The following is a 20,743-nucleotide window of genomic DNA, read 5'->3' as shown; positions in this document are numbered from 1 at the left end:
TCTTAAGTAGCTATATTAAATATTTATTTAATAGCAGTATTATAATAAGTACTATTTATATTTTTCTCCCTTAATTCGCCCTAATAAAATAGAGGTATGTACCTCATTCACTCCAAAACAGACTCATACCCTTAGGCTCAACTATTCTAAACTGAAATGGCTCCCTAAATCGAGCTTCGCGCCTCGACGACCTCTGCAACCCCAGCAATAGATACGCTGCCAATGATATCGAACACGGCTACCGTAGAGCTAAACTCCTTATTGATCCAATTCCTTAACTCGACCGCCATCAGCGAGTCAACTCCGTACGACGACAGTGGCTTGCTTGGCTCAACGTCATCAGGCGAGATAGACATGGCTCGCGCAAGTTTAGCAGCTATGGCCCGTATGACAACCTGCTGCCGCTCTCTGGCATCTGAGGACTTTTGGAATACATCTCTTGCGTTCTCGGCGTGGTCAACTGCTTGATCTGGAGTACTGTTGCTGCCTGCTAAGAATGAGAATGCGCTGAGGAGAGGTCGTTCGAGTAGAGCTGGTGGTTGCTGGCCCTCTTCAAGTATGTCAGCAGGTGTTCGTAGGCCGAAAAGGACTTGTCCCTCAGACAATGGCGGTAACTTGAGCTGATTGTTCGGATCGCAACAGAGGGTTAGCAGAGCAAGTAACTCCTTGTCATTTATAGGCTGCATATCATTCGACGTCTGTCTCTGACGCTGGTACGCCTCTTTCTCAGCAATGATGCCAATGTTGCTCATCCATCCGATATCAAGAGACAGTGCACTCTGGCCATGCATTCTGCGATGCTTCGCCAGTGCATCTTGATACGCGCAGCCACCAGCATAATTTGCACTAGCCATCTGGCCAACGACACCAGCCAGAGAGGACAAGAGGATGGAGAAGTCGAGATCCTTGGGGAGTAGCTCATGCAAGTTCTTAGAGGTGTCAACTTTGGAGCGTATAGTGAGATCCCACTGCTGGAATGTCATGTTGCTCTGGAATATGGCATCTTGCAGAACCATGGCGGCGTTGATGCAGCCCTTGATTGGGGGCATGGTGTGGGAACATTCTTCCAGCATGACTGCCACATCTTCTCGGACGGACACGTCGCACTTAGGCGCAACAATGTTAACGCCGTGGGATGTTAGCTCTGCTACCAGTTGTGAAGCTGCTTCAGATATTGCACCAGATCTGGAGGGAATAATCAGGTGTTTAGCTCCACTGTCAGCCATCCATCTGATAATGGCTCGGCCGAGGCCTCCAGATCCTCCAGCTACTAAGTAGGTGGAATTACCATCGAACGTCCATGGGCGGCGGTCCTGGACAAATTGCTGTAAAGATGTAAGTTAGCTAGTCATTTGGCAGCTATTTGGGATTGGCCTACCGGAACTGTATCTCCTTGTTCTGCTATCACTATCACGCGCTCGCTGGTATCCTCTTGCAGTTTCTTGAAGCCGTTTCTGATATCAGATATCTTGAAGGCCGGCAACAGTTGAGGCGGTTGGATTTTGTCTTCAGCTAGGAGCTGCATTGTTGTTTGTGCCAGTTGGCTAAAGGCTTTGGGCTTCAGACGCATGATATCAATGGACGAGAACGTGAGACTTCTTGACATGATCTCTGCAGCCATTGTAGAAGCCACTGAACTGTTCCGACCACCAAGGCTGACGATACATCCCCCATCGGTCACGCATGACAGCGGTGTGTGTAGTGTGTCCCGGGAACAGTCGAGCAATACATCAACGCCTTCTTCCTCAGTGACTCTCATGACATCTTGAGTAAGGGATGGGGAGTTGCTGTCAAAGATATGCTCGGCATTCAGGCTAAGAATGTGAATTAAGAGTTGTTTCTCAGCAGCAGTCGACACTGTAGCAAATACTGGAGCACTCATTGTCTGGGCAAACCTGACTGCAATCTGACCCAATAAACTTGCAGCCGAGTGAATCAAGACGTTATCATTCTCTTGTACGCGAGCAACATTCAAAATCGAATGGCAGGCACTCAACCCGGGAATTATCAGCGAGGCAGCATTTTCAAAGCCGAGAGAGTCGGGAATCTTGAAGACGCAGGCTTCGTTGGCGCGAGCATACTTCCTCATGCAACCAGCAGAAACTATAGCGACACGATCTCCTATTCGAATGGTAGTGCTGCAGCTCTCACCAATTCGGGTGACAACGCCAACGCAATCACTGCCAAACTCTTCAGTCCGCTTGTCAGGGTGACCAAGGGCAATGTTGAGATCGCGAGAGGTGAGACCCCAGGCCATTGCTTCGATCTCAACATCACTAGGACCGAGTTCCTCCGCGTGGGACTGGTCCTCAACAAACTGAAGTGAGTCGAGTGATCCTGGCTGGCTAATACCAAGTTTTAACGCTGGTCCCTCGCCCCACGATTTCTGTTGCAGCTGTTTCGAGACAAGAGATCGTAGTGCCGTATCAGTGCTGATGTCTCGAACAGCGCGGCCTGTAGTGATGACACCATCTTGAACAACGTACTCGACTTCCTTTGACGGCGTTTCAGTCTCGAATGCTGTCTTGTAGACCTCTGAGATGAAGCCCGCCTGTGAAGTTTGAGCCATCTCTCCGTCTATTGCTAGGGTGACGATGTGAGTATCAGGCTGCTCTGCCCGGATGGAACGGAAGAATCCCTGAGCGACACTATTGTCTGGACACATTGAGTCGCTGATGCTGGCTGAAGTGACCCATAGAAGGTTCGAGACTTTGCTGATTAAGAACTGAAGACAACTGAACTGCCCTTCTGAGAGAGTTGATAGGAGAGGTTTGTCTCCAGCTTCAACGAAGCAGATGACAGCATCATCAGTCGTCAACTTGGCGAGCTCCCTCTGAACTGGGGCTAGCGAGAATGTAACGACGGTTGCACGCCGCTCTAGATTTGGATCAATTCGTGCCCGAACCTGATCTGCAAGCTCCCTCTCCTTCATTGACGCGTCTTCACTGATGAGCATGACCAAACGGCCTCTACTTGCCTTTTCCTCAACCTTATGCTGAGGTTCACTGGCGGTGGTAATGATGACACTCATAATGTGACACTGATCATCTTGATAGTCCCGAATCACCAAGTCATTCCCCGAGAAGCCATTGTCCTTGAGACATTTATCCCAAAGATGCTCTGGTATAGCAGCAGAATGGGGTCTCCACTCCTCGCGAGCAACCCACCATCCTGGCACAAGGCCAGCCATGAAATTAGTAGCGATGTCATCGGGGTTGATAACCTCGAGGAGGATGAGACGACCACCTGGCTTCAGAGCCTTTCGCACATTGCGTATCGTGGCTTCCAGGTATGGAGTTGCGTGAAGCACACTGGCCGCGATGACCAAGTCATAAGAGCCTGGATCAACACCTTGAACATCGATGCTTCGGTCTAGATCAAGTGTCTTGAAGGTGATGCGGCCTTGGGACTTGAGGTCTGGCCATCTTTTACTTGCAGTCTCAAAGAAGGCAGGGGATATGTCGGTATACGTATACTCCGAGAACGCCAGTCCTCCAGTGCGCCTCTCACGTTCTTGCAGAGCTGAGATGACATGTCCCGTCATACCACCTGTGCCAGCACCGACTTCAAGGACTCTCAGAGCTGGGTTCTCATGCGATGCCAGGTCAAGTAGATAGTTCAGTTGACCATCTGCGCAGAGATTTCTGAAGAGATCCGAGTAGAAGATATCGGCCTGGTCAGACTCAAAGACTACCTGTAGAGGGTCTAGCTCTCCGAATAGAATGTCAGGCAGCTTTCGTGCACAAGTCGTGTACAATTTCCACGCCGGGAGGACAGAGTCAACTTCAGCTAGGCGAGACTCGAGCTCCTCGTCACTGATCTTCGTTGCTTCTGCCTGATGTTCGGCTGGCAACTTGCTGACATGATGTTCCATCCACCCGACATGACGTTGCAGATCTGCTGGAACCTTGGACTTGTCAACGTTCTTCAGTACACGAGCAGCTACGAGCTCCAGTGTATGACAGAGCCTCGAATGGTTCTCCAGAACTGCGCTGTCGTCTTTCGGCACAGCATTAGCGGCGAATAACCGTGTCAGCTGATCGGACCCTAGCATGCTGAACTGTGGCTTCCACTCGACGGAGTACACCAGCTTCTTCTCCTTGTGGGTTATTCCACCCGAGACAGCAGACGTAACCACACTCTCGATACAGCAAAGGATCTCTCCGTCTTCACCAAGAGCGGTGACCTTGCCCTGTTCCCCGTAGCCATGGAGAGTTGGAGTCGCTTCAGACATCCACAGAACCGCAGGTGTCTTCCATGGTTTGGAAGAGAACCATGCATTTTTGAGTCTTACAGGGACATTGGCTGCGGGTTGTTGGCCTGAGCTGGCTCGAAGAACTTGGAAGGCTTGGTCGAGCACTGCCGGATGAACCAAGCTCCTGATGTTGAACCTTGCCTGCGACAGATCAACGCGTGCCATAGCTGAGGTCTTACCGTCCCACTTGATGTTGCGCATCAGCTGGAACCAATCGCCATATTGCAGCCCAACCGCTGCTGCATCCCGGTAGAAGACACGAGGGTCGATCGGCAAAGTACATGTATGAGCTACATCTTGATGCTGACGCTGGATGTGTTCGTGGCTCACTCGTCGCTCCCCGTTGCTATCGTTGTCCTGAAATTCGACCGATATGTTCGCAGTAAAGCACTCAACCCACTCATTATGCGAGTAAGTGAAAATGCTGACATCAAACTTTGCAGCCAGCTGTTTTTCGACAACTCGCAGGTGGACTTGCGTCTCGAGGCGATCTTCCCAAGTTTCTGGCACAATTATGGGGTTCATAAACTCAGCTTTCTCAATATTGTAACCGAAGACAGCACGGTCTGAGGGAACCATCTCTTGAGCGGCCTCAATAGCCATGAGAAGCATACCAGATGCTGGAAACAGGACAGTATCACTGATCTGTGATCTACTTCAGTATTGTCTCGGCATTGTCGCCACTGGACTTACCTTGTGATCTCCAGTCCAAGCAGAGGAATCGATGCTCCAGAAGTTCCTCCATCGGGGCTCCAACGGATTCCAATCGGATACCCTCACTCCAAGCAGCTCGCCCTTGACAGCCTCCCGCAGCCTGAAGTCTCTGCTTAGGCGTGATTCAGCCCAGTATCGCTGTGATCTATCGAATGGGTACTTGGGACAGTCAACCAGAAACTTCGCTTTCGTCCTTTGTTGGTTAGCTGCCAAGATGGAGACGGGATAGCCTTCGCAGAATAGTTGTCCGGCGAGTTCCAGAATGGTCTGGATTGCCGGGTGTGATCTATGCAAGACATAGCTGTATCTTACTCCCTTTGACGCACTGGACATCTCACTCAGTGTGTCTTTCACGGGCCTTCGAAGAGCTGGGTGAGGGCCAATCTCAATCAGGTCAGTGATGTTGCCCAAGCCAAGTTTGCGTGCTGAGTTGTTGTTTGCAATGACCTGCACTACTTTGGCGAATCTGACAGGTGACAGCATATTGTCAACCCAGTATTGACCAGTTGATAGTGTCTCTGGAGAAATACTTTTGCCAGTCACAGATGAGACCATTGGGATGCTAGTCCCATCCTTTCTCTTGGTGAGCCCTTCAAGTGCAGCAAGGTACTCGCCCGCGATGACTTTCATAGACTGCGAGTGGTACGCGACTCCGGTCTTGAGTTTTTGCGCAAAGATGCCATCTTGATCAGCCTGAGATTTGATCTTGTCGATGGCCTCTTCAGGCCCCGAGAGAGTGATGTTGAGAGGACTGTTGATGCATGCAACGCTAACTGTAAGAACACCTGTTTTCTCTAGATACCCCAAGACGTCATGTGGCGCTAGGTTAATTGATAACATGGCGCCTGGAGATGATGCGTTGGTCTTTCTTAACTTTCCAGCCAAGAGACCACGGAAGTAGGACACTCTGCAAGCGGACACCAGAGACAACCCACCTGATGCATATCTAGGACGATTTAGTAAACCTTAATCAGGCCAGAATTATGATGATACTTACGCTGCAGCAATCTCACCTGAAGAATGACCAATAACTACCTTTGGAGTAATGCCAAAGTTGGCAAGAAGATCGACCAAGGCAATCTGTACAGCAGTTGCAAGTGGTTGGCTATACTGCGGCATATTGATATTTTCTCCACAACTAAGCTCGTCTGAGAATGTCCGTCAGCAAGCATATGCGATGAAATTCATAGGATGTACTTGCCAAATAGGTTCCACGAGCACCCAAAGCTGGAGTAAATCTCGCTGATCTTCTCTAAAGTCTCCTGGTAGACAGCATAATGCTCAAGGCCAGAGCCCATGTTAATGTATTGCGCGCCTTGACCCGTGAATGCAAAAGCCAGGCCAAGGTCTTCTGAGCTTCTAATTGGCTTCGAAGGCGACAATGTTTGCCTTTTCGATCCGTCAACCACAGCAGAAGCTCTCCAAAGCATGTTACTTCGGCGTGAACCCAGAGTAGATGCCAAAGCGTCGAGCTTCTTAGGGTCCCCCAACATCTTCTCTTTGTGGAAGTTGTCATAAGCCTCCATAGTGCGCTTAGCTGCCTTTTCGTCGGCAGCAGTCCATACTAGTAGCTTGCGAAGTTCGACGTCTGAGTGACCATTTGCGACACCCTTAGTCACATTGGCTCCGTTGGTGTGAGCTGCGCCATGTCCATTGGTGACACCTGAGCCGTTCGTTATAGGCTTTGGGATGAGGCTCGTGTTATGGATGCCGCTGAGGCTGCGATCTTGTAAGTAGTGAAGTGCATCGTCGAGAACTATATGCGAGTTTGAACCGCCGAACCCGAAAGAGTTGAGAGATACGCGGCGGAGACCTTGCACTGGCCACTGGACATTCTGGATTGGTACCTATCGTAGTCTGAGTTAGATAAGGATATCTAAGCGACACAGATAGAACTTACTTCAATGCTGTATGTATCCGCGTTCATTGCCGGATTCATCTTTTGAAGAAGCGCGTTGGGGAGTATAACTCCTTTCTCGAGGATCACTGTCAGTGTCAGCTTGGGTCCTCCTTGCGTCGAACGGCGAGTCATATTACAGATGCATTTTACCAGACTTGCAAGTGCACTGGCTCCTTCAAGATGCCCTATGTTTGCTTTCACTGAGCCACTGTCCATCCCATCAGTCAACAATCGTCTCTAGCCGAGAGCTATGGCTTACACGTATAGTGGTTCGGAGTGAGAACGATGTTCTTGAAAGCATCGCCCAATAGCTTTGACCTCAATTGGATCACCGACAGGTGTACCGGTGCCTTGGACCCAGGTTTAGCTCATTATCAGAAGCGTTCCGACATAGCACTTACCGTGAGCTTCAACATAGCGAGTATCGCTCATAGACAGACCTGCTTGTTTGTAAACATGACGGATCAGCTCCTCCTGAGACTGCGAGCTCGGCTGTGTGAGAATCGGGGTATGACCGTCCTGGTTCGAGCCAATGGACCGAATCACGGCACGAATCATATCACCATTCTCAATCGCTGCTTGTACAGGCTTCAGAACTACAGCAATGACTCCCTCACCACGTGCATACCCGTTGGCCCGTTCATCAAAGCTGTAGCAAACGCCATCAGGCGAGAGAAACCCTTGGTTAGCCAGAACCTGAAAGATGCTCGGGTCAAGAAGAAGGTTTGTACCGGTCACGACAGCCTGTGAATAAATTAGTAATCAATAGAGTAGAGGTGGGCTATGGCTTACACATAAAGCATCGCCGCTATTCAATGCTTTGCAGGCCATATCGACAGCCGATAAACTACTAGAGCAAGCAGTATTGACGTGGATGCTTGGCCCACGAAGATCAAAGTACCAGCTGACACGGTTGGGAATAATACACGAGACAGTGCTTCCCGTGACAGCTGTTCGCTCCAAGTTATCTGGGTCTACGGCCGTCATTCTGCTGTAGTCCTCCAGCATAGAGGCAGAGAAGACAGCGGTGCGAGATCCCTTGAGACTGTCAACCGGGAGACCCGCTACGAGACAAGCAGTTAGTACTCCTTCGTTATCAACCGTTTTTGGGTTTTTTACCATTCTCGAAAGCGTGGTAAGTAGCTTCCAGCGTCCAGCGCTGCATCGGATCCATCGCCGAAGCTTCTTTCGCCGTGAGTGAGAAGAACGGGGCGTCAAAGGCGGCGACATCATCATTTATGAAATGCCCTCCCTTTCCGTTCCACTACAACAGTATTAAAAACGGTCCGGATGTTTAGTGAGCAAAACTACCTTCTGATGCTTGTTATTGGCAAATGAATCTGTCTTGACACGGCTTTCAGGCCAGTCCGTCATCAAGTTTCGTCGGTTCTCGAGAACATCCCAGAAGGCATCATCGTCCTCAACACCTTGCGGGAGTTTGAACGAGTATCCAACGATTGCAATGTCACTCATCTTGTTGTTTTTGCCTTGATGATTGTACATCGTTCCAAAAGGGCAAACTCTACAGAACTCTAGTAATTACTATGACAAGACTCATACCACTGTAATTCAACACTAACAACGTTACTAACCGGCCAACTACTCCATCGGTACCCTATCATGGCTTACCATCGTTCGATGATAGAGCGCTACGTGGTCTTCTTTCCACCGTGTTTCCTCCGAGGCATTTTATGAAACGGACAATTAGTCCTATCTAGTGGTAGTCTTTGACGCTACTGCAGAGGAATCCTTCGAAGAACAGAAGTTAAACTCTGAAAATTGGCTCCGGGTGAAACTAATGCATCAACAGAGTTTGGGACGGTGGAGACCTAGTTCGCAAATATACATCAGAAATAGGGCCTATTAACGAAAACACCAGTCAACAAAGAAGGTGTTTCAACATTGATGCCCCTTGAAATGTCTGAATAGACGCTAGCTTCGGCGAACTAAAACGAGGCAGCGCGGGCCGGCTCGCCCTGAAATAGTGTCGAAACATGAACCCAAAGCTAAACCTAGTACCATCGACAGAACGTCCAGGCCAGGGCCATCTGCCACGTCGGCCGCTGTTGATGGTTTTCTGGGACGATCTTGTCCTCTTCCATAGCCAATGTCCGAAAGTCCGTAGCTTACCCTGTACTCACGCATACGCCGCAGTCCTGAAACTTGGAATCGCTGATCTGTCGGGCAAATTTGTGCTAAATCCTCCGAGGCGAGCAACGGGATAGGAAGCTAGGAGAACTTCCGGGAAAATCAAGACAGGCCCAACCCCTGAAGGAATCAGCGCTCACCCCTGCCCATTAACCTGCCATTCGTATTCTTCCCTGCGTGGTAGAGACAGTTCATGAGACTTTGCTCCTAGCGAGTAACCAACATCATATCATAAACGATTTGCATTACGAATTCTTTTTCATTTTCTTGTCAAGGTTGATTTTTTCGTTCTTGGTCAAATAGGGATTTTTAGACGACGATCAGACGGATCCTTCGCCTCGATATAAGCGATGTAACATGGAATGGCCTCATTCTAACGGTATGCTTGCACTTGCTACTCGTTGTCTTGAGGGCTGGAGAACTTGCATAATTTCCGTTTTCATTTGAATCGGCCTCTACAGGGTACCTCGAGTGCAGATGTAGAACCGTGCTGCCCTGCTAGTGCTGTTGCTGAGTATCTGAAGATGCAGTCTCTATTTTTAGAAATATACAGAAATCTTACATTAAATGTAGCATTTTACAGAGCAGCAATGCGACCAAACCGACCCTTTTTATAGAGTTCATGCAGCATCGGCCAACTCTCAAGTTTTATACACCCCAGGGCTTTTGAGACGCCGGAAACGCAGCATGGCCCTCCGAATCGCTTGTCGAGCGATTATCCTGCGTGATCTTGATCTGTGTCGTCCTAGTAATGCCCTGCCCATTATTGACATTACCCCGCAGATACTCCGTCGACTCCGATCCCTTCAGCGTTCCCAGCGGCACACCATCCTCGTCTAGCTTGTAGTAAGACTTAGGGCCTGTAGACGAAAGCTGTGAACCCTTTGTCCCGCTTTTGGCATATCGGTCTGCGGTATTGGGGTTAGTCGGGGCGGTGCTCATGCCGAATGCACGCTTGATGTTGCGGATAACGCCGGTCTCTTTGAGAATCTTGGGGATACACGGGACGCAGACGATGAAGAAGCCGCAGGTCATTTCGGCGGTTGCCCAGAAGACTAAGGGAGCGAGTGCGTACAAAGCATCGGCGGCTTTGCCATACTTGACAGTGACAGCTAATCGGACGGCGGCAGACACGCAGGCTCTACATTTCTGTGTTAGTAGTAGTATGATGAGCTTGAGACATGCACTTACAGTAGACCCAGTCCAAAGATAACAGACACACCCATCCTCTTCTTCCAAGACATCTTCAGCTTCCAGATAACCTGCTGGGGTAGCAAAAAGATGGCAATATCGCAGCATAAATGGATCGTAGCAGATGCGACCTGCAGTTTATGCAAGTCCCAGCATTTGGCACCAGGAATTCTAAAGTCCCAGATAGCTTCATGCGGGTTGCACTGCATGTTCAGAGCAACGACAATAGCGGTGTTGGATGTAGCCTGGACGAATCCAATGACCATGCACCCCCACCAGAAGATGCTCTTTGTGCGCGTGCCTTTCGGCACGAAGAGTCGACACCATTCAACGAGGATGGCGATTTTAAGAAATGGGAGGACGAAAGAGTAGCAAACTCCAAAGATGAGAATCCACTGATATATGTCAGCCTTTCCGGTAATGTAGTTTGGGTAGTGGGAAACTCACGTAGTTTGTGGGAATTACATCCTTGAGACGGACATTCCATTGATGCACGAAATATCCAGGCGTGTCCACCATCTTGAACGTCGCATAGGCAGCACCCCAGTAGTTGCCCTTGGTTTTGTTAGAGATCATGTAAAGCACCTTCAAAGGAATGAACATACATATGCCAAGGTCGTGAGAACTTCAAAATCCGTTAGCGATGACTCGGGAAGGATCAGACGCGTCACTCACTCTCTTCAGTCTGAAACTTCTTCAGCAGATAAACCCGCCCGTAAGCTCTGAGAAGGAAGCATATCGTGGTAATAACCGCACAGAGAATCAGAACAGTATAAGCCAGACAATTCTGATTTGGAGGGTCGTCCAGATTCGACACCTCGCCCTTTGGAGGCGCAAGGGCCGGTCCATCCAGATCAATGGTAGCCATGATGAAAGTAACAATGTCTATTGATCTTCAGGCATGAGAGGTCTAGGAACAAGCTGACCTTTAACGATCCTACGGAAAGACTTTGATCCCCATGTTAAGGGGAGTTTGGTACGAAACGTGGCGAGGCTCAACCCCGGTATTTCGGGTCCGGGAGGCGAAACAGTAATTGCTTTTGGACCTGATACTATAGCAGGTAACTAACTATTTACAAGGTCTTCTCTTACTGGAAGGTCTTGTCGGTGCAAGCCGTAATAAGTTGATTGAAACATCAGTTTGCGTTAATCTTCTCCTGGCGATCATATCCCAGACTAGCTGTCAGTTCCCAAAATCCCAGCTCATTCGTTGCGGCGGGTTAGACGTTGAAAGTCACAGGGGCTAGTGACGGGAGCTTTTGGTAGTTTTCTCACAAGTTTCCTCGGGACGTTGGTGCCGCCTGGCTATCAACCCTGTCTAGGTTGAGAATGAACTCCATATGGTGGAACCTCGGCTACAAGCTCATGCCACTTTTTGTTCAGGCGAGCAATTAAGTTTATGATCTGTTCCTGGCTAGGCTTGGCCCCAACTATGCGAGTTTCGTTACTGGCGTCAGTAAGCAGGGATGAACCAACAACATGTGATCAGTCACTCAAATTTGCATCCTTTAGCAAATGCCTTCGAACCTGTTCCAGCAGAGCAGATCATTAACAAATCTAAACAGATGCATAGGCTGACAACCGGGCTACCAGAAATGCTACACCCGTCTGCAGGCCAAGACAGGTGCTCCCAAATATCGGGCCCCCCATCTCATCCCACTGCCATGAATCTGTTGACGAGACTTTGTTGCTAGTTAATAATACTCAAGCTAAGACTCTTGACGTCGGATCTCTCGCATAGCATGATGGCCACAAGGCGCGGACTTTTTATTAGCTCCCGTCAACGTCCCGCTCCAGATTTTAAAGTTCCTTAACCCCTGGTTCCCGGTTGGTGTTGCATGAACTTGGCCGACTTGGCCGACTCGGCACTGTTTGTAACGTCTTCATCAGAAATCTGCAGATGATCGGCACTTCATATCCTTGGATAATTGTCGGAAAACCAGTTCCCTGGTATTTGTTACGCTGCGTTGGTTCAAGAGCAGTTAATGCCTTGGCTGCATTGAAGAATCAGGCCACTTCCTTACGTACCGCTGTTGGTTCTTCCCAAGAGTATTATTTCAAACTTTTTCGTCATTTCAATGCAACCAACAACTCAGTGCCATTCCTCCGTATAGCAAGCCCCTCCCTGTTAATGCTGATAGTGACTTGGAACAACCAGCTACGAAGAAGGAAGGGGCCACCAAATCATCCTGCCAAGAACCTACTCTCGGCTACCAGGCTCATAAATCCAGCTCAATCTCACACCCATACTCTTCCCCATCACGCATACTTTCACACACACATCTCACCATATCCACCAAGTGCCCCACGCCAGCCATGCCCAAGCAACACGTCTACCATCTTCACCCACTAGGCTGGGAAAACGATCCGGAAGAGGAACGGTTCAAGGTCACTACCCTCGACTATCTCACTGTGTGTAGCTACAACAACTACGCTCTGTTCTTCAAGCTAGAGGACTCGGAGAAAGAAAGAGCCGCTGAGATCCTCAAGGCTGGGCTGGAGAGGACGCTGGCGCAGGCGAGACACTACTGTGGGACCATTGAGAAGGACCCTGGCGGTGGTCACTCGTTTACCAAGAAGAGGAATAGTACTGTAAGGTTCTTCGTGCAGTGGCTTGATGCGCCTGAGGATGCGGATAAGTATCCTTCGTTTGAGGATCTTGAGAAGACTAACTTTAGTGCGGTGACGCTGGGGGATCTTGAGCAATGGAGTGTACCGCCCATGACATATGGCGAGAAGCCTGAAGCGCATCCTGACAACAGTCCTGTCGTGTCAGCCTTCAAGGCCAACTTCATCCGAGGTGGTCTCGTCTTCAACATTCATCATCATCACTACACCAACGATGTCATGGGCTGGGCGGGCTTCGTCCATCAGCTAGCTGAGAACTGCTACGCTGCTGTGAACGGCACCAAACATCCAACCTGGGACCCTCTTAACCTCGACGTCTCGCGTCTCATCAAGCAAGAACCTCCAGAAGATCAAAAGATCGATGGCCCAGCTCCCCCAGAACGCCATCCTGCTCACCAGGTCGGCATGTCTCTGCTCTTTCACCTCCCCAAGAGCAAAGCAGCCGAGCTCAAAGCCAAGGCCACTCCCACCGACGGAACGTGGATCTCGACATACGATGCCTTCTCAGCCTTTATCTGGCGCAACCTCACGCGTATTCGAGCGCCCGTCTTCAACCCCGATCCGAAATCGACTTTATACTGGTGCGAGGCGATTGACATGAGGCGACGAATGCACAGTCCAAAGGTGCCACCACGCATCCAGCATAATGTCATGTTCGCTGTGACGTCCCCTACTGCACCTGTTACGCAACCAACTGTTGCTCAGATTATGTCGGAGTGGTCGCTGTCAGAGTTGGCGTCGTATATCCGCCGCTTAACCAACAGCGTTACGCAAGAGAACCTTGACAAGACGCTTGAGATGGTAGCTACCATTCGCGACAAGACATCTTTAAACACACGAGTCGATGCGCAGCCCCCTCTGTCGATCCTTCAGACGGATCATCGCGATGCAAACATCACTTCAGCTGACTTTGGCTTCGCGAAGCCAGCTACATATCGTCACCTTCTCGATCGCATCACAGAAGGTGTTATCATTGTTTACCCACCTCGTGATCCCTTACCCGAGTCAGATGAGGGATGCGAGTTTGCCATCTTCTATGAGAAGAGGCTTGCTCAGGATTTGATCAATGATGATGAATGGAGTGAGTACTTTGAGTATAGAGGTGTTGATGCTGAAGATGCTTCTGAGGCCAAAAAGGCAAATGGTACCAATGGCACAAACGGAGTGAATGGCTCTTCTTAGATGCAGGTATATATAGTCGCCTTGAATGCACCCACTAAACGCTCAATAACTTCCAGTAAAGCCTCTCCATCCTCAAGCTCTCCATGAACCAGTCATCACCAACCTTCTTCCACGTCTCGTGATAATGCCCACCTCCAGTACCATGAACACCACCTTGATGTTCCTTCGTCCCAGCATGATACGTAACAGCCCAGATAGCTTTGATCTCATCAGGCGCAATCTGCCCCATCTCAGCAGGCCCGAGAATATGAATCGTCTGCATCGTCTTGAACTCATTCTCGAAGAAAGCCACCCAGTCCTTCGTCGAAGACCACGAGTACTCAATGTCTCCCTTGGTGATCACACTCCCATCTGGATTGTGGAAGAGAAACGTCGCGCTGGGAAGCATGATGCTATCGAAGCGGTCCCATTGATTGGAATCTGCGAAACGACAGTATTGCGCCTTTTTGCGCTGGATAATCGCAGCGGCTTCGGGGGAGACCGCCATTTCGACAAAGTAGGGTTTGTTATGGGCTGCCTATAGGCCTTATGTAAGTAGGCGTTATTTATGTTCCATCACCATCGAGTGTATACCTACCGGACAGAAATTCTTGTACAAGGCTGTAATAAATAAGGCTGAAGTTCAAAAAGGCTTGGCTGTCACCTAAAAGTCATCTTATAGTGGCATTAGTTACATAATGATACCAGTAACGCAACAGGGATACACTAGCATCGACAGCACCCAAAGCGAGCCATCGTCTTTTGCAATAGTGAAGTGTAAACGTGTAAAGGCTTCTGCCATATGTGACTGTAATCTATTTTTTGTCAGATCTTATTACTGATCATGCTCATCTCTATTTCTTCGTCTCTATCGTCAGTGCCTCAAACCCCTCTATCACTATTGTTCTGTCCTTTTGGCGAGCCGCCTCATCACTCCTCTCAACAACATCCCTCCCCTCAATCTTCCTCGCCTCCATAATACTCTTCCCCATCTTCCTCTTCACAAGCGCCCTCGCACTCAGATACGCCCCCTGACTCACCAACGAGAACAACCCAATCGCACCAGAACCTACCTTCGTTCCCAGATTCAACAATCCAATTCCAACACCCTTTGCCGCACCAGCAGCGCCTTCTTTCTTGGCACCCCGCACAGGCTCCATGACTATACCGCCTATCCCTTCAACCATCCCGTGCGCAAAGTTCTTGCCCGCTGCTATACCGCCTGACTTCCAATCTGTCACGGCACCTGGATCATATGCTTTGCCGCCGTAGAGTTTGGGGGCGTTGCGCATTCCTTCTGTGACTGAGTAGGGGAGGTCGAGAAGCATGCCTTTGGATTAGTGCTTGAAGAAGCCACCGACGCCTGAAGCTGAGCCCTTGACGGCTGCTAGTGCGCCGTGCTGGGGGTCTTTATCTTTGGTAACCATTGGTGCTGGGGGTAGATCCATGCCTGCTGGTCTACCGAAGACATCCTCCTCCGAAGGGCGTTTTGAGTTGTCCCCTGATCGATCTCGACTTACTGATCTGCTACGGCTTGGAGTCACTGGTCGTAGCGCTTGGATGGGCTTGACGACAATGTCAGAGGCTGATGAGACCATGCCAACTCCTGTCGTGGCGAGCGTCGCAAGTGTTGCAGTCAACGGATCCCAACGTCGGTTCTCAATATGGACTGGTTGCGTTTGATATCTATAAAATGGTCAGCAAAGTCTTCCCGTGCTTATTGCCTCGTAACATACGCCTTGAGGTTATTCCATGATACCATCTCGCTCACGACTAATATTTCAGCAGCCATCTTTGACAGTTTTATCTTCTTACCCTTCTTGTCGTACAGCCATGCTGCAGAACGATTAGGTAGAAGGTCGCATCGCATGTCGTTAAGAGGTAGGTTCGCATGGAAGGATGCCACGGCTCGCCTGACACCGGCTTCAGATGACATCTTATCGGCAATTTGTCATGCGGCCGCGGACGCTTCAGGTGTCAAACAGAATAGAATAGCTTCGGCGAGGTTGCTGTTGTTCAGGGCCTTGAAGGGAATGGGATCTGGACCTGCACCACCGGCGTGGACCATATTTCCCTAAAACGGTTAACTATTCATCATGGTTAGCATGAGCAGTTAGTTGGGAAGATGACGACCTACTCTCCAAAGAAGGGAACGATGGTTGTTGGTTTCGCGTTAAGAAGTCCGCAAGCTGTAGTACCGGCTCCTCTATGATGTATCACCGCAGTAATATGCTGAAATAGCCACTCGTGCGGATAGTCTCCTAGGAAGAAGACTTGATCGTCGCCCGCTGAATCACCGCCGAGCTTGCTCCATCCCCGAGAAACAATTGCCCGTGTGCCTATCGCACGGACAGCGTCCAGAATTGTTACTGTCAACTTGTCTGGGTCGTCGATTACGATACTACTAAAGCCAATGTATATCAGTGGCGGACCGCTGGCCAAGAACTGCTCTAAAGCTGGCTCAGGTTGATATTTTGGTGCATCGCGGAAGAAGAAACCGCAGATATCTGCCACGGTTATTATCAGCGAACTGACAGTAAGAGTATGGATCGGGACATACCAATGTTCTCAGGCCAGTCGACTGACTTGGGTGCTAAAGCCGGGGACCAGCAGTATGTAACTGGAACCCCTAAAGTCTTCGTTAAACAAGGCCCTGACAGTTATTATTTATATCGATAGCCTGCTGATAATTAAGTTATATAGAAAATTTTATAATGCTAGTAAGATATAGGTATTATAATAATTAAAATAAGTAGGTATTAATAATTAGTATTTTAAAAGTTATAATAGCTATAATAAGCTTAAAATAAATAAAAATATAAAAGAAATACTTATAAATTAATTAATATTAATATTAATATATAAACTTATAATATTAATAAGTATATAGTAAATTTACTTTAAGGTCTTTTTCTTATAATTAATAATTAATTATAAGAGTATTATAAAGAAATTAAATTATAATTAATTAGTAAGTAGTTATTAAGAGATTTTTAAGTAATTTACTTTAAGAGAAGTTAAACTAAAGGATTTAAAGTTAAATTCTTTAAATTAAAATCTCTTATAATTAAATTTAATATATAATTAAATTTATTTATTATTTAACTATTTTAACTTAACTCTATTTACTTATAGTAATAAGGCTTATAAATATAAATTAATTTACTATAATTAATTAAAAAATATTTTTAATTTATAAAGTTTAAAAATAGCTATAATTATATATTTTATTATATTTAAATTATATTTAATTTAAATTATTAATATAAAGTAAAAGGGTTTTAAAAAAGTATTAATATTATATATTAATATATAATAACATGCTTAATAAGCGAGTAACTTAAATAAGTAAGTAACTTAAAAATCCCTTATCTTATAATATTTCTATTTAATTAAATACTTCTTAATAACTAAATATACTTTAATTATTAAATAAAGCTAGAATCCTTTTTACCTTTTAAGCCCTTTAAAATAACTTAAAATTAAGTACTTAATAAGTAATAACTATTTATAATATTTATTATTATACCTTATAATATTATTATAATAGTATTTAATTATAATATAATTTTATTTTAAATTTATAAAAACTATTTAATTTAAAAGAGTAAATAATAGTCTAATTTATTTTTAATTTAAATTTATAAGGATTTCTTTTATAACTATATTTTATTAAAGAAATAGCTAATTCTTATAACAGTTAGGGTTTTAAATAAGTAAACTAGTCTATATTAGTTTATATTTATAGAGTTATAAGGCATTATATACTAAGTGAAAGTAAAGTATTATATTTCTTAATAGTAAATAAAGTAGGTTAAGTGTATTTAGGTAAAGAGGCTTTATTAATAGTTAGTAAGTTAAGTTCTATTTTATACCTTATAAGAGGATATATATATATTTAAAGTAGCTTATAGTTTATTATAAGGGCTTATAGTATAAGTCCTTAGCTTATAGTATAAGTTAAGGCTTATATTATAAGTCTCTTATAAATTATAAGTTATAAGGCTTAGCGGCTTATAAGCTAATTAATTTAATAGGGGTATCTTATAATATAATTAAGTAAAAAAAAATAAGGTTATATAGTTATCTATTAGGTTATAATATAATATTTCCCCTTTATTAGTCTTGCCTTTAAGGCCTTTTATTTTATTTATCCCCTATTATTTATTGTAAAGGTTATTAGGGCTGTTAACTATTTCGCTAAGTGGGGAATTAGCATGACCCTAACATATGCAGGTGCTGATGACCTTTTTTTAGCTAAGCTAATAACCATTTTAGAAAAACAATATTCCGCATATCGCATTATGCTATTACTTTAATATATACTATTTTAATATATAATTAGTTAATTATAAGTATTATATCTTATCTATCTGCTATATATAGTTTAATATTAAATCTTTTATTTAATTAAGGCCAGTTTTAATATAGTTAACCCCTGCTTATATTACTACTAAATGCAGCCTAGACTTACTTAGCTAGTAACTAATTAAAAGAGGCAAAATTAATAAGGGACATTTTAAGGGAAAAATAAATAATAATATAAAACAACTATACCTACTAAAATATAATACTAGAGATATCTCTAGCTTTAGCCTAAAAATAGATATAAAAAATTATCTAATTAAGGTATAAGTAATATATATATATATATATATTTAAATAATCAGTTAAATTTAACCTTAAGGAGTTATTTATAATACTTAGTTAATAGTGCTTTTACTTAACCTTAGGGAGTTATTAATAGATAAATTATATAATCAGTTAATAGTGCCTTTACTTAACCTTAGGGAGTTATTAATAAATAAGTTATATAATTAGTTAATAGTACTTATATTTAACCTTAGGGGGTTATTAATAAGATAATCAGTTAATAGTGCCTTTACTTAATATTAGAGAGTTATAAATAAAATAATCAGTTAATAGTGCCTTTACTTAACCTTAGGGAGTTATTAATAGATAAATTATATAATTAGTTAATAGTGCTTTTACTTAACTTTAGAGAGTTATAAATAAAATAATCAGTTAATAGTGCCTTTACTTAACCTTAGGGAGTTATAAATAATTAAATTAGATATTAAGGAGTTACTAATAAATAAGATATAATATTCAATTAATAGTACTTTTACTTAACCTTAGGAAGTTATTAATAAATAAGTTATATAATTAGTTAGAGATACTTTTCCTTAACCTTAGGGAGTTATTAATAGTTATAAAAAGTCTATTCTCTTTAGCTTTAATCTCCTCTTAAGTGTATCTATTATAAAGTTAAATACTAAACTTCTTATAGGTTATACTTTACTTTATATTATAAGAACTCTTTAGGCCCGCTTTTACTTAACCTTAAGGGGTTATTAATAAATAAGATAAATAATTAATTAAAGCTGCTTTTCCTTAACCTTAAGGAGTTATTAATAAATATAATAATAGACTACCTAATTAGATAGAAAAATAGCTAATTCTAGAGTTTTATAGGTTAATAGTAAGATTTAAATACTAGCCTATCTTAATATAACTCTAATTTCTATAAAAGGAAGACTTAACTGTCTTAAATAAATATTATAATAGAGTACCTAATTATATAAAAGGAAAGCTGGCCTTTTAGTTTTATAAATTAATTATAAGGTTTAAATACTAATTTATCTTAGTAAGACTTTAAATTTCTACCTTATAATAAAAGTAACCCTAGTATATAAAATAACAGTTAAAGTAACTTAAATGCTAGAAAACCATCTAATTATATACCCCTAGCCCTAATAAAGCTAATTTCCTCCTTAAAATCTCCTATCTTTTGCTCCTCCCTTTAGTCAGACTTATTATTATATCTATTTTAGGCCTTAAGTTATTATATATAAGTGAGCTAATTTAGGGCTTAGCTGCTTACTGCATTAAAGTATAGGCTAAGATTAGGAAAAATTATACTATCTTAATAATCTAGCTTAGCTAGGCCTATTAGAATAAATATAATATAATTGCCCTAAGGTAATCTCTAAATTAACCTATTGCTACTAATATAAAAATAGAATTATTTATTAAAATTAACTGATATAACTATTACACCTAGAGGAGCCTAAGCTATATACCTAGCTAGTCCTATATTAGCCGGTAAGTTATTAATATTAATATATTATGCACTAATAAGGGCAAAAGGTATATCCTCTACTGCAGTCCTTTAAGGTTCTAATCTAACTGCCTCGCTTAATATTAAGCTTAGCGTATAGCTTAATATTAAGCTTAGCATATAGCTTAGTATATAGCTTAATATGCGGCTTAATATATAGCTTATTGCGCGGCTATTATAGCTTAAGTCTATTATAGAGGCAGACTAGTAATTTCTATTAATAGATATCTAATTAGTTAGATCTAATAAGTTCAAGATATTACTACCCCTATAGTCTAAAAGCTTTAAGCTACTAACTTTAGAGGTAGACTTAGAACTAGGCTAATAGTTATTATTATTAATATAACCTTTCTCCTTCTTTACTGCTGCCTATATTTCTTAAAGGTACTTTAGCAAGAGTAGCTTATAACCTAGGGTACTAAGAGCCCCTTATAGAGACTATTTAGTAGGTTCTGGTATTAATAGCGATACTACTGCTAATATATTTAAGTTAGATCTTAGCTTATTAGTTAGAGTAAAGCTATTATAAGGTTAATATTAAGAAACCTACTAATAAGATACTTTTAGCGTTAATAGTGCAGATAGATATATCTAATTAGATAGCTTTAGAGTTAATAGCGCTATA

The 20,743-nt window shown here is 44.2% G+C and overlaps 6 protein-coding genes across 6 annotated transcripts; 1 reads left to right on the top strand and 5 right to left on the bottom strand.

Moving 5' to 3' along the window:
• Window positions 1–164: 164 nt before the first annotated feature.
• Window positions 165–8,372, bottom strand: FGSG_04694 (uncharacterized protein; the record flags this gene model as incomplete). Its single annotated transcript, XM_011324824.1, has 11 exons — window positions 165–1,325; window positions 1,379–4,900; window positions 4,949–5,915; window positions 5,967–6,107; window positions 6,167–6,816; window positions 6,870–7,077; window positions 7,129–7,219; window positions 7,271–7,613; window positions 7,662–7,933; window positions 7,989–8,133; window positions 8,181–8,372. 11 exons carry the CDS (start codon window positions 8,370–8,372, stop codon window positions 165–167), a joined length of 7,692 nt encoding a protein of 2,563 aa, XP_011323126.1.
• Window positions 8,373–9,570: 1,198 nt separating this feature from the next.
• On the bottom strand, window positions 9,571–11,076 carry FGSG_04693 (uncharacterized protein; the record flags this gene model as incomplete). The annotated part of the gene is made up of 5 exons (XM_011324823.1): window positions 9,571–10,158; window positions 10,209–10,603; window positions 10,656–10,763; window positions 10,814–10,833; window positions 10,884–11,076. 5 exons carry the CDS (start codon window positions 11,074–11,076, stop codon window positions 9,666–9,668), a joined length of 1,209 nt encoding a protein of 402 aa, XP_011323125.1. The 3' UTR covers window positions 9,571–9,665.
• Window positions 11,077–12,490: 1,414 nt separating this feature from the next.
• Window positions 12,491–14,061, top strand: FGSG_04692 (uncharacterized protein). Its single transcript, XM_011324822.1, has one exon. The coding sequence runs from the start codon at window positions 12,525–12,527 to the stop codon at window positions 14,016–14,018; it is 1,494 nt and encodes a 497-aa protein (XP_011323124.1). The 5' UTR covers window positions 12,491–12,524; the 3' UTR covers window positions 14,019–14,061.
• Window positions 14,053–14,505, bottom strand: FGSG_12583 (uncharacterized protein; the record flags this gene model as incomplete). Its single annotated transcript, XM_011324821.1, has 1 exon — window positions 14,053–14,505. One exon carries the CDS (start codon window positions 14,503–14,505, stop codon window positions 14,053–14,055), a length of 453 nt encoding a protein of 150 aa, XP_011323123.1.
• A 346-nt stretch (window positions 14,506–14,851) lies between these two features.
• FGSG_12582 (uncharacterized protein) lies at window positions 14,852–15,933 on the bottom strand (the record flags this gene model as incomplete). The annotated part of the gene is made up of 3 exons (XM_011324820.1): window positions 14,852–15,300; window positions 15,355–15,683; window positions 15,734–15,933. 3 exons carry the CDS (start codon window positions 15,931–15,933, stop codon window positions 14,852–14,854), a joined length of 978 nt encoding a protein of 325 aa, XP_011323122.1.
• A 15-nt stretch (window positions 15,934–15,948) lies between these two features.
• Window positions 15,949–16,071, bottom strand: FGSG_12581 (uncharacterized protein; the record flags this gene model as incomplete). Its single annotated transcript, XM_011324819.1, has 1 exon — window positions 15,949–16,071. A coding segment is annotated over one exon (123 nt), but the record flags the coding sequence as incomplete, so codon positions are not given.
• Window positions 16,072–20,743: the final 4,672 nt, after the last annotated feature.

This window comes from Fusarium graminearum, chromosome 3 (assembly GCF_000240135.3).
Source record: "Fusarium graminearum PH-1 chromosome 3, whole genome shotgun sequence".
Classification (NCBI taxonomy): Eukaryota; Fungi; Ascomycota; class Sordariomycetes; order Hypocreales; family Nectriaceae; genus Fusarium; species Fusarium graminearum.
Note: the sequence above shows the minus strand (reverse complement) of the source record. Positions and strands in the feature narration are given on the sequence as shown.

Excerpts from the sequence above, each read along its gene's own strand:
- FGSG_04692 (XM_011324822.1), top strand. The coding sequence starts at position 12,525 with ATGCCCAAGCAACACGTCTACCATCTTCACCCACTAGGCTGGGAAAAC.